Below are 12,292 nucleotides of genomic sequence, written 5' to 3'. Positions count from 1 at the left end.
AATTCATTTACTAGTTCTAATAGTTTTCTTGTGGATTCTTTAGTATTTTCTATAAGTAAGATCATGTCATCTGCAAACAGAGATAGTTTTACTTCTTCCCTTCCAATTTGAATGTCTTTTACTTCTTTTTCTTGCCTAACTGCTCTGGCTAGACCTCCCAACACAATGTTGGATATCAGTAGTGAAAGTGAGCATCCATGTCTTGTTCCCAATCTTAGGTGGAAATTTTTCAGTCTTTCACTAATAAGTACAGTCATGTACCATATAACAATGTTTCAGTCAAAAACATAATGCACATATGGTGATCCCATAAGATTATAACAGAGCTGAAAAAATCCCTGCCTAGTGAGGTCCTAGCCATTGTAATGCTGCAGTGCAAAGCATTTACTCACGTCTGTGGTGATGCTGGTGTAAACAAACCTACTGCGCTGCCAGTCATATAAAAATATAGCACATACAACTATGTACAGTACAGAATACTTGATAATGATAACAAATGACTATGGTACTAGTTTATGTACTTATAGTGTAACTTCTCTGTTTAGATACACAATACCATAGTGTTACAACTGCCTGCAGTATTCAGTACAGTAACATGCTGTACAGGCTTGTGTAACCTACGAGCAAGTCTAGACCATATGGCGTACGTGTATAGTAGGCTTCACCACCTAGGTTTTGTAAGTACACTCTATGATGTTCCCACAATAACAAAATCAGCTAACAATGCATTTCTCAGAACATGTCCCCATCATTAAGTGATACATGATGTTAACTGTGGGTTTTCATAAATGCCCTTAATCATATTGAAGTTCCCTTCTATTCCTAACTTTTTTATAATGAAAGGGTGCTAAACTTTGTCAAATGCTTTTTCTGTGTAAATTGCAATGATCAATCAAGTGGGTTTTTCTCCTTCATTCTATTAATGAGATGTTTTACATTTGATTTTCTTATGTTGCACCACCCTTGCACAAGGGGGATAAATCCTACTTGGTCATGGTGTATAATCCTTTAAATATGCTGTTGGATTCTGACTGTATTGGTATACTTTGACAACTAAAGATATACAAAGAAAAGAGACTACAATAAAACATACTAAATATTAATAAGTCATTATCTCTACATGGTAAATTTATGGATGAGATTTTCTTCTTTATACCTTTCTATATTTCTACAATGAATATGAGTATCTCTTAAAATAAAAATAAATATTTTATTGGTTTTAAAGAATATATAAAGAAGTTATCAAATCAAAACAAAACCTCATGTTCTATGGGCAATGGACAAAGACAAATAAAAACCATAATGGCCCATAAGCATATGAAAAGATGTTCAACCTCACTAGTAACTAATAAAATACAAATTAAAAACATTTTGGCCAAAATTTAAAAACTGGAGGGTTGCATAAAAATAAGACCTCTCCTACACTGCTGGTGAGGGTGCCAACTGGCTTAAATCACTATAAAAAATAATGTGGCAATACCCAGTAAAGTTTTAAAAAATGCTAAAAACCAAAACCTAGAGATTTCATGCTTATGGCAACATAATTTATAACAGCAAAAATTCAAAACAACCTAAATATTCAACCAGAGGAGATTTTAAAAACAGGATTTTCTCGCATATGGAATACCATACAGCAAAGATGAATGAACTAAAGGTATATATATCAACAAAGATAAATCTAAAATCACTGAAAGAGAAAAACAAGCTGAAGAATAAAAACTACAGTATGATATTTTCAATATAAAATTTATAACCCTACAAAATGAAACTTTTATGGCATATGGATACACAAATATGTGAAGAAAACATTAAAACATGAATGAGAAAAATAGCCCAATTCATAGTAATCTCTGGGAAGAAAGAAAGGGAGACACCTCAGGCAAGCTCAACTACATGAGAAATCTTATTTCTTAAGACAAAAAGACACAAATATGTCATAATTTTAATTGATGTATCTGAATTATAATACTGGTATTTGTAATAATATGCTCTATTATACTTGTCTACTTGAAATACTCCATAATAGAAATATTTTTAAGAAAAATGAAAATCAAAATACATGGTGGGGCAAAAATAGGTTTACAGTTGCTCATATGGAAAATAAAACAATAATTAATAAATAAATAATGCAAGAATAAAGTGTTTTGCATACTCATAGCTATAAACCTCCTTTTGCCCTGTAAACCTCCTTTTGCCCCAACCTGAATAGCCAAATGTCGATTATTTGGAAAAGGAACTTTATAGCAATTACTCAAAACAGGACCCTTTCTTTACTATGTAATCTTTTTTTTTTTAAAATATGTCTTTATTGATTTCATAAAGAGGAAGGGAGAGGGAGAGAGAGAAACATCGATGAGAGAGAAACATCAACTGGCTGTCTCCTACACGACCCCTACTGGAGATCTAGCCTGAAACCAGGGCATGTGCCCTGACCGGGAATCAAACCAGCAACCTCCTGGTGCATGACATGACACTCAACCACTGAGCCACACCAGCCAGGCTCCTGTATAGTCTTTATTTGGTAAATGAAAAAATCTGCTTATGACCCTAGATGATAATACTGGGTTTCATAAGCAAACATGAAACTAGTCTATTTGGAAGAAACCATAAACAAAACAAAAAATTGCTTATGAAAGTATGGTGCTGAATATCACCAAAGATCAATATTACACCTTTCTCAGAACTTAACACAGTTGGATTAGAGTTCTTTTAGTAAGCCTTTCTTTAATAAAGTGACTTCCTCATGCAAAATATGGCAAGCATGTAGAGGAAACATTCAGGGTTGTCACAAAAGTAATTATAAAAATGTTCTGGAATTAGAGAGTGGTGAAATTTATACAACACTGTGACTATACTAAAAGCCACTGAATTGTATGTATACTTTAAAAGTAAATTTTATGGCATGTGAATTATGTCTCAATAAAGCTGTTTGTTTTTAAGTAATGATTCTTCATTAAAGTGGCATTCCAGCATTCCAACAAAGCTCTTATTTCTCCATTTTACTACAATAACTGTAAGTTCCTTGAAATCAGAAACTCTCTCATTTACCTTTGGACATAGTAAACTATATAATAGGACAGCATGGAATCTGTTATTTTCCAGGCCAAAAGTCAAAATTTCTCACAATATCATTTAAAAAGTTGGTGACTGAGGAGTATTTTTAAGCACATTTTAAGATGAAGATCTACATTTTCCTTTAATGGTAGAATGCACTGGTGAAAATTCAGGTTGCCAATTACTTCTAAAAAGCTGCACTTTTCTGAAAAGCAGGCCCTCCCTGCCAAAAATAACTCTTTCCTTCTACTCGAATGAGTTCTAAAGGGTGGTTCCCAAGGTCTTTAAGGATCTAGAAACATTTCCTTATCTCTACCTAATACTCACCAGTTTCAGATCTTAGCAGAATCTAGTCAACTAAGACAAGCATCCACATGCCAAGAAAACCGTAAGAAGGGAGCAGACTTATGGAGATGCAGTATACTCCTTAGGGCCTAAGTAGTAACCAGTTTCATGCCTCACTGGGAAGGAACAATGGTTTGACCTAAGGCTCAAAGCTAGACACAAACCTGTTCTTCTTCTGTAAAGGGTACAAGAGCCAACGGCGGCAGGGGCTCCTCCTGTAGGATAGGCAGAAACTCTTTATCCAGAAGGTCTGAAGGTATCTGTTTGACCAAACACATGATCAGGAGATTAATGCTATCCCTCCAAGTCAAGAATAAAAAAAAACAAAAAACCTCTTCTGTTTATCTGTTGCTAATTATTATAAATATGGATAAAAAGCTTATTCAGTCACAATTAATTCTGGTGGCACTTACACATTCTCAGGGATCAGATATAAAAACCCCAGTCACCCACGCAGTCCTCCCATCAAACCACCATTTTCAGATTTGATATAGTACTAACTCTGGTATTCCAGAGTGCACAGTGGGAGAGTAAAAATCTCCACATTTAACTCAAAGCACACGGTGGTAAGATGAGTTTTACAAGCAACTCTATCTGTCCTTAGCAACCACTATTAAAATTGGAGGTTCAATCCATTAATAAAATTAAAAACAAAGTGTATTTTAAAATAGAAAATATTACTTCTCACTAGTGAAATAAAAAAAAAGCATTCTTCATACTGTATGAGTTTTGATCATTTTTAAGTGACACAAATGTGGCATCACATTTTAAGATCTTCACTAAAAATTTTATATTTAAGTCAAAAGGGAAAGAACAAGAGAAACAATTCCACTTCTCCCTAACTTCTAACTGGAAAGAAGAATAAGAGGTGCGGTAAAAAGGGAGAAATTCTTCCTTTCTCAGCCATCAAACTGGAGTAGAAAAAAACATGAGAGGTTAAGAGGAAACTAGTTAGACAAAGCATTAAGTACTGACTATTCTTCCTGTTTTCATGAAGCTGTCTACTCTAATAATGAATCTTCGGCCTTCTCTAAAAAAAAATAGAATGCATTACCTTTAGAAGAGCCTCTGTTAACTACTGCAGGTTTCAAAGCACAAAAAAAGGTATAGTAGAGAGGAAAACCATGGGTCTTTCATACACCAATACATCACTGTACATACCCCAATAATTCATTCAGAATAATTCTTAATCTTTCCTTTCTTACCTTGTTGTCTTTAAGGAAAAGTGCTAACATTTCTTCTCTGCCATAACGATAGTCTGCTAATTTATACTTAGGCAATGCTGGAGAAAGAGGAGGAGATGTAATACTCCCACCACTAGACAGAGCTCGGAGCCTAGAAAAGGAGACACACAAAATACAATAGTGAAGTGTCAAACATTCTGGCACTAAAATTTTTTATTTTTATATAATATACCATAAAATTTTTCATTTTAGCTCTTTAAAAGTACATAAATAAATTCCATTATCTCAAGATATCCAAGATTTTAGCTTTTTTAAAACCTGCTGTCATAACACATTAAGAGAGCAGTTCATTGAGAAATAACTAGACAAACACGTGGCAATTCCTTAACCTAAAAGGTATCATGGCACATCCCTGAGAAGCTTGGAAGGTGTGGAGGGGATACTTTTCTCCAAACTATAAAAATAACATGATTAAAACAAAAGTGATATCTCATTAGGTTACACCCATTAGTTTAATAAAAATGAATAAATCTGACAATACCAGTTGCTGGTAAGAATGTAAAACAATTCCCATGTAGTATTTGTGAGATTATAAATTAGAACAACCGCTTCAAAGAATGATTTGCTAAAATTTAATAAAGTACATAAAAAGGACACGACACACACAAAAAAAGCAAAATACAGACTCTTATAAAGACACTGCAACATAATTCATATAAACTTGCAATTAGGTTTATACTGTTCAAGAGCACAAACAAAATGCAGCAAAAGCATAGACCCAAAATGAATAGACAAATACAAAATTCGGGATAAGAAGGGAGAGGAAGAGATAGAAACACTGAGAGAGAAACATCCATCAGCTGCCTCCTGCACGCCCCCTACTGGGGATCAAACCCGCAACCCAGACATATAACCTAAGACTGGGAATCGAAACAGTGACCTCTTGGTGCATGGGATGATGCTCAATCCACTGAGTCACACCAGCTGGGCCATTATTCATTTTTAATGAAAGCAATTAATGATCAGTGTAGAGAATTTGAAAATGCAGTGATAAGTATAAGAAGAAAAAATATAAAAACCATATTCACTGCTAAGAAAAAAAAAAATGTACTCCAAGGTGATACTAGCTGTTGCCTCTGAGGAATGAAACTGAGGAAATAAAAATATTTTGTTTACTCTTGAGATGTTTTTATTAAAACAAAAAAAGGAGGGAGTGAACCTTAGTAAAGAATGACAGCAAGTGGCCCTGGCCAGTTTGGCTCAGCGGTTAGAGCGTTGGCCTGCGGTCCGGAGAAACCCGGGTTCGGTTCCCGCTAAGGGCACGTACTTCGGTTGCAGTTTGTCCCCGGCCCTGGTTGGTCGTGCGGGTGGCAGCCACTCGGTGTGTCCCTTCGCGTCGATGTTTCTCTCTCTCTCTCCCTTCCTCTCTCTCCCTCCCACTCTAGCTGTACAAAAAATGGAAAAATATCCTCGGTTGAGGATAAAAAAAAAAAAAAAAAAAAAGAATGACAGCAAGTGGAAAAACAACTATCGGGAGTAGCTGATGATCTGGGGGCTGCCCAAAGTTCGATGAAGTAATAGATACCAAGGGTAAATGGGACCTTAATTCATAGTTTAACCTAAAGAAAAATTCAATAGAGGCATTTAAAAAATCCCCCAAATTGCTAAGCTTTACTCACAAAAAAAGAGTGGAATAATCTACTAATTACACAATTAAAAATATAAAAGCCAAGCACAGTAAATACTTTCATATTATTCAAAAATGGCAGAAAAAACTGTATATGCACAGTAAATATAAAAATGTGTTTACATGTAGAAAATAACCTATAAAAAGGAATATGCATTAGTAAAGTGAGACTTTTTTTTCATTGTTTCTATCTCCTTTCCCCTTTTTCTCTCTCTAACATTTGATTATGGACAATTCTGAACATATATAAAAGTACTAAGAACATAAGGAACTCCAATGTATCAACCACCCAGTCCCCAAACCAACAACCCATAGCCAATCCTGCTTCTTCTACCACCCCATCTAACCCTCCTCTGATATTATTTTAAATAAAATCACTGGCTTTCCATACTTTTTGAGGAAAGCTTTTAAGGAAAGTTATCATTTCATCTATAAACATTTCAGAATATTATCTCTGAAAGATATGGATTTTTTAAGTCTGAATTTTGCTGATTTTTATCCTGTGGTATAGTTGAACACACTTCTCTGTTCTCTGCATTTCGTGTAAATAGGCGAGTGGACGTACAGACCTGACAGATTTGCACGTCTACTTCCATATAGTGGACTACTGCCACTGGGAGGCACATGCTGCCTGGCTGGGTATGAGGCTTGCAGTCCTTGATGACCAAAGCAAGCTCAGATCCTTACATCCACAAAGGTTACAAAGTGACCTTATTCTACCATTCCTTCTTTATTTAGAGAAACTAAGAGAAACTTCCTTCTAATACTATTTGGTATTGTTACCCAATAGTATAGCTCATATAGCAAAGGATGGAAAAGGCCTTGACTCTATTTGTTTTCAAAATAATTAGTTGGCTCACCAGCATCCTCCAATGGTACCAAATGTTTTTTTAATTTACTGATTTGAGAGAGAGAAAGAGAGGGAAGGAAAAAGAGAGGAAGAGAGAGAGAAACATCAATTTGTTAGTTGATTCTTATATGCACCCTGACGGGAAGATCAAACCCACAACCTTGGCATATCAGTGTGATACTCTAACCAACTGAGCTACCCGGCTAGTGCAACAAATTCTTTTTTATTAATGTATTTCAACTCACGGTAATTATTCTTAATATTAAAATTATCTTGACCACCACTGAGAGACTCTTCAGGTTAGAGTCCCTTTGACACAGCCCTCATTGTCTTTAACAGCTTCATTTCTAGCTGGTATGTCAAATGTTCCAAGGCTATGCTGGTATTATTTCTTGTCTTAGACCAAGAATCAACCATTTCTCCAGGAAGCCAGATTCTCTTTACTATATATTAAGACCACAATCGGGGTTCCAGGAGTGATCATAGCTACTAGGTGGTATTTTGTTCTGTTTTGTTTTCCAATTATCCTTAGACTCAGAAGTCATTCTTTCAAACTCCTGAGACAGGTTAAAAATAACCAGGAAGGAAACAAAATGTCCACAAAGAAGTGCTCCAACCACTGCTAAAGGACCTTCCAGAAAACTGCTTTCCATCAAATTCATGTAAAGTTGGGTTTGTTCCTTAAAAAGTGAAATCAGCCCTGGACGGTTTGGCTCAGCAGTTAGAGCGTCAGCCTACAAACCAGAGAAGCCCAGGTTCGGTTCCCGCTAAGGGCACGTACCTCTGTTGCAGTTTGATCCCAGCCCCAGTAGAAGTCGTGCAGGTGGCAACCAGTCGATGTGTCTCTCTCACCTCGATGTTTCTCTCTCACGTTGATGTTTCTCTCTCTCTCTTCCTCCCTCTCTCCCTCCCGCTCTATCTAAAGATAAATGCAAAAATGTCCTTGAGTGAAGATTTAAAAAATTAATTTAAAAAAAAAGTAGCAACACCAAAATATTTTTTTTTTAAAGTGAAATTAATATCCACTGAGAACTGAGGCTAGGAATTTTACACATACATTACCTCATTTAATTTCATTTAAGCTTTACAACAACCCCAACATAACACATAAGAAAAATGAAGCCAAGGGGTTGATTAAAAAACTTGCCCACAGTCATAAATAGTAAAACAAGGATTCAAACCTAGGATTTTATAACTAAAAAGACCAGCTCTTTCTAAGACCTCCAAATTTCATTTTAAAAAGTCAAGGTTTGCCCTGGTCGGTGTGGGTCAGTGGTCAAAGCATCGGCCGGCCCATGCACCAAAGTCACGGGTTTAATTCCCAGTCAAGGGCACATGCCTAGGTTGCAGGTTCAATCCTCAGGGTGTGTGCAAGAGGCAACCAATCAATGTGTCTCTCTTACATCAATGTTTCTCTTCCCACCTCAAACCCCTCCCTCCTTTCCACTTTGTCTAAAAATCAATGGAAAAAAAATCTTGTCGGGTGAGGATTAACAAATAAATAAATAAAACAGCCAAAGTTTATCCTGTTGAACATCAATTTTAAAACATACATATACATATATATTTTGCTTGTTGTTGTTGTTAATCCTCACCCAAAGACATTTTTCAATTGATTTTTAGATAGAGTGAAAGCGGGGGATGAGAAACAGGAGAAATATTGATGTGAGAGACACATTGACTGGTTGCCTCCCACATGACCCTGAACAGGGCTGGGGATCAAACCGGCAACCCAGGTACGTGCCCTTGACTGGGAATCAAACCCGGTCTTCAGGCCAATGATCTAACACTGAGCCAAACCAGCCAGGGCAAAATATACATATATTTTTAATTAGAAATTATTTTAAATTCTCTTACACTAAGCCAATATACTCTCCAATAGTTTCTACCACTAGAGGGCACCTCTAAGTGTTCTTTCTAATGAAATCATTCAGTATTGGCAAACAGTCACTATGTCTCATCAGATATTTCCTTCTCATGGCCCAACACCCCTCATTACTTGACCTGCTCCTCACAAGGTTTCAAATCCACTTACCAACCTGGTTCCCTTCCAATGCACCCCTCCCCCCCTCCAAGGTTTTCTAATGTCCAGGGTGAACACCTCATAGCCACCAGATCTATTAAGAGTAAATTCACCCCAGTGCATCCTCAAGAGATTCCTTCAACTGCTGTGAGGAGAACAGACCAAGGCAAGCTGAGAGTAACTCAAAATTAGAGAAGATAGTAACCTGAATCAGAACACTTCTTGTGCTCTACAGTTGTCCCTCGTCACTTCGCACTTCGACTTTCGCGGCTTCACTCCATTGCGGTGTTTTCAAATACGAGACTTAAAAAAACGCAATAGAGTGAAGCCGCGAAAGTCGAAGCGCGAAGTGGCAGGGATGACTATATATAAATAAAGAATCCTACTTCGCGGAAATTCATTTATCGCAGTAGAGTCTGGAACGGATTAACCGCAATACATGAGGGCCAACTGTACTCGGTACAACAAATCCTATTCCAAGTCCTTCTTCACATACAGATATCTGGAAAAGCTAAAACATGTTTCTGTAATATCCCTCCCTAAAAATCCACCAGTGATTTTTCACTCCTGTAGGATCTAAAACTCTCTCTTCTAGAAAAATCCCTCCATATCTGCTGTCCCTTCAGCCTCTCAATATATCTAATAGTGGTTTGTTTAAACTTCATGCAGCATCCCCTCTAGCTATGCACCACTGCTCATCTTTCCTCTTCATTTCAGAAACACCTCCTAGTGCTCACTTCCCGTCACTTCCAAACCCAATGCAACCTGGCTTCTCCCCTGCCACTCCACTGCTCTAGCAAAGTTCATCAGTAACCTCAACACTGAACAGAAGGGACATTTTCCTATCCTTATCACCTTGATCTTCCTGCCCATCCTGAGATCTGTTAAACACAGGAAGAGGACCAGTCCTACTACAGTTGAAACTGACAGCAGCAGGAGGGGGCCTTCCAAACCCCTTCACTTGTTAATCATCCAAAATCCAAACTTCAGCTTACAAAAGCAATTTAGAATGTCAGTGTAGATGCAGGAAGGTATAGAAGTCAAAAAGCAATTCTGTTTAAGCTAGTAATTCTCACTTCCAGCTCTGACCTCTCCCCTGGAGTAAGGCTTTCATAAACACCACCACCACTAACAAGTCTCAGGTTCAACATGCTCAAAACCCTATTCAGTTTATCCATCCCAACCCCCTTCATCACTTGTACTCCCAAAAGCCAGAAAGGACACCACCATTTATTCAGCCACTAGATTAAGAGTCTGGGCATCATCCTTTACTCCTCACCTTCTAACTCCCATTACGCATTCCATTAGTTTTAAATCCTAAATTTCTCAAGCCATTCCCTGATCAACAAACCTATTATTGTTCCCACTTTTATTTCTTACCTGGACTGCTGCCTGGGAGAAGAGAGAGTAAATGGGAAGGAGAAGAGAAGGATTGGGGGGTCGCAGTAGAGAGGAGGAAGCTCTAGATCCTCAGGGTCTTGGCTACACACAAGTACCTGCCCAGTCTTCACAGAACTAATTGGCCAGTGGAAGAAAAAGCTAATAAACAATCATATAAATAGACATATAGCTATTGAAGAATTTTGGAGAAAACTTGATCCAATTTACATTTTAAGACTTTCTGGCTGCTATAGGGAGAACAATGAGAAGAAAATCAAGACGGGAAGCCAGGAAACATCGGGAGGCCACTGCTGCAATAGTTCATGTCAGAGGTGGTGGTGGCTTACATGAGGGTGAAGAGAAATGAACAGATTCAAGAGATATTCTGGAGATGGAATTGACACAACATTATTATGGACTAGACATAGGGATACAGAAGTAAAAGAATATATCCAGGATAACTGAGCAAATGGGCACTCTGTGGTATTAAGATGAAATTTAAAAGGCAAAATTTGTAAGCTCAGTTTTGGAAAAGTATTAAGGACGAGATGCCTTAAAGGAAGAGGCATCACATAAGCAACTGAATATCCTGTACTCGCATTAAACTTACTTTACAGCACTGACATCATAGTGAAATTATTTTGTGTCAGCTTCTCCACTAAATAAAAGTAGGTACCATGTCCTTTCATCCTTGTGGTCTCAGCATCTAACCCAAGAAACAGAACACAGGAGGCACCTGATAAAATGTTTTCTAAGTAAATCCTAATATTCTTTTCTAAAATACACCTCTGGATAACATCTAATTTACTATCCCTTCACACATAAATACCTTTCACTCTTTTTGAAAACTGGAACTATTAATGCATTCCATCCTCCAGAAGGTCTCTCACTGTCCCCACAGCTCCAGAAAGATCTAGCAATCTCATTTGCATTCTCTATCCCCCCTTTACCCACACCCCATAAGACTGAAATGTCTCATTCAACATTAAATGCCTATGTTCGGTACACTCAGCTAAACAATGAGCTGAACAAAACTGAGAAATACCGCACTCTTCATAATGGGATTAGTTCCCTTCTGAGTAAGGTGGACTTATGTAAAGAGACACACCACAAAGTCGCAACTACTTTAAAATAGGTATAAATAAGGTGCTTTGGGTAAAAACGTAAGTGCCTCACTCTTTTTGCAAGAAAAGACCTGGGAAAACTTTCTTAATGCCATGAACAGGAGATAGAAGAGAGGTTCCTTGGCTCCTTCCCCATAAAGCCAGGTAACTGTCTGCAATTAAACTTATCTGAGTAGATTTTTGATCCTCAAAAAAATATTTCCAGATAAAACAAGTATAATGGCCCTGGCTGGTTTGGCTCAGCAGTCAGAAGGTTGGCCCTCAGATCAAAGAGTCGCTGGTTCAATACCAGTCAAGGGCACGTTCCTGCAATTTGGTCCCCAGCCCTGGTTGGGGTCATGAGGGAGGCAACCAGTCAATGAGACATCGATGTTTCTCTCTCTCTCTCTTTCTCTCTCTCTCTCTCTCTCTTACCCTCCCACTCTATCTGAAGATAAATGGAAGAATAATATCCTCAGGTGAGGACTAAAAATTAAAAATAAGCCCTGGCTGGTTTGCTCAGTGGTTAAAGTGTCGGCCTGCGGTCCAGAGAGACCCAGGTTTGGTTCCCGCTAAGGGCATGTACCTCGGTTGCAGTTTGTCCCCGGCCCTGGTTGGTCATGTGGGTGGCAGCCACTTGATGTGTTCCTTTCACATCGATGTTTC

The 12,292-nt window shown here is 37.7% G+C and overlaps 1 protein-coding gene across 11 annotated transcripts in view; it reads right to left on the bottom strand.

Annotated features, from left to right (window-relative positions):
- GIGYF2 (GRB10 interacting GYF protein 2) overlaps nt 1–12,292 on the bottom strand; it is a 127,731-nt gene that overhangs the window by 86,657 nt on the left and 28,782 nt on the right. For 9 of the 11 annotated variants that reach the window (XM_036254594.1, XM_036254591.1, XM_036254590.1 and 6 more), the window contains 2 exons: nt 4,605–4,734; nt 3,564–3,659 (listed from right to left, as the gene is read on the bottom strand). In XM_036254594.1, coding sequence (XP_036110487.1) covers nt 3,564–3,659; nt 4,605–4,734 — 226 coding nt within the window. Of the gene's footprint in view, nt 1–3,563; nt 3,660–4,604; nt 4,735–11,133; nt 11,240–12,292 lie in introns of those variants that run through there. The other 2 variants (XM_036254595.1, XM_036254598.1) reach the window with 2 other exon arrangements.

The sequence above is a fragment of the Molossus molossus genome, unplaced genomic scaffold (genome assembly GCF_014108415.1).
Source record: "Molossus molossus isolate mMolMol1 unplaced genomic scaffold, mMolMol1.p scaffold_m16_p_11, whole genome shotgun sequence".
Taxonomy (NCBI): Eukaryota; Metazoa; Chordata; class Mammalia; order Chiroptera; family Molossidae; genus Molossus; species Molossus molossus.
This window is presented reverse-complemented; position numbering and strand designations above follow the sequence as displayed.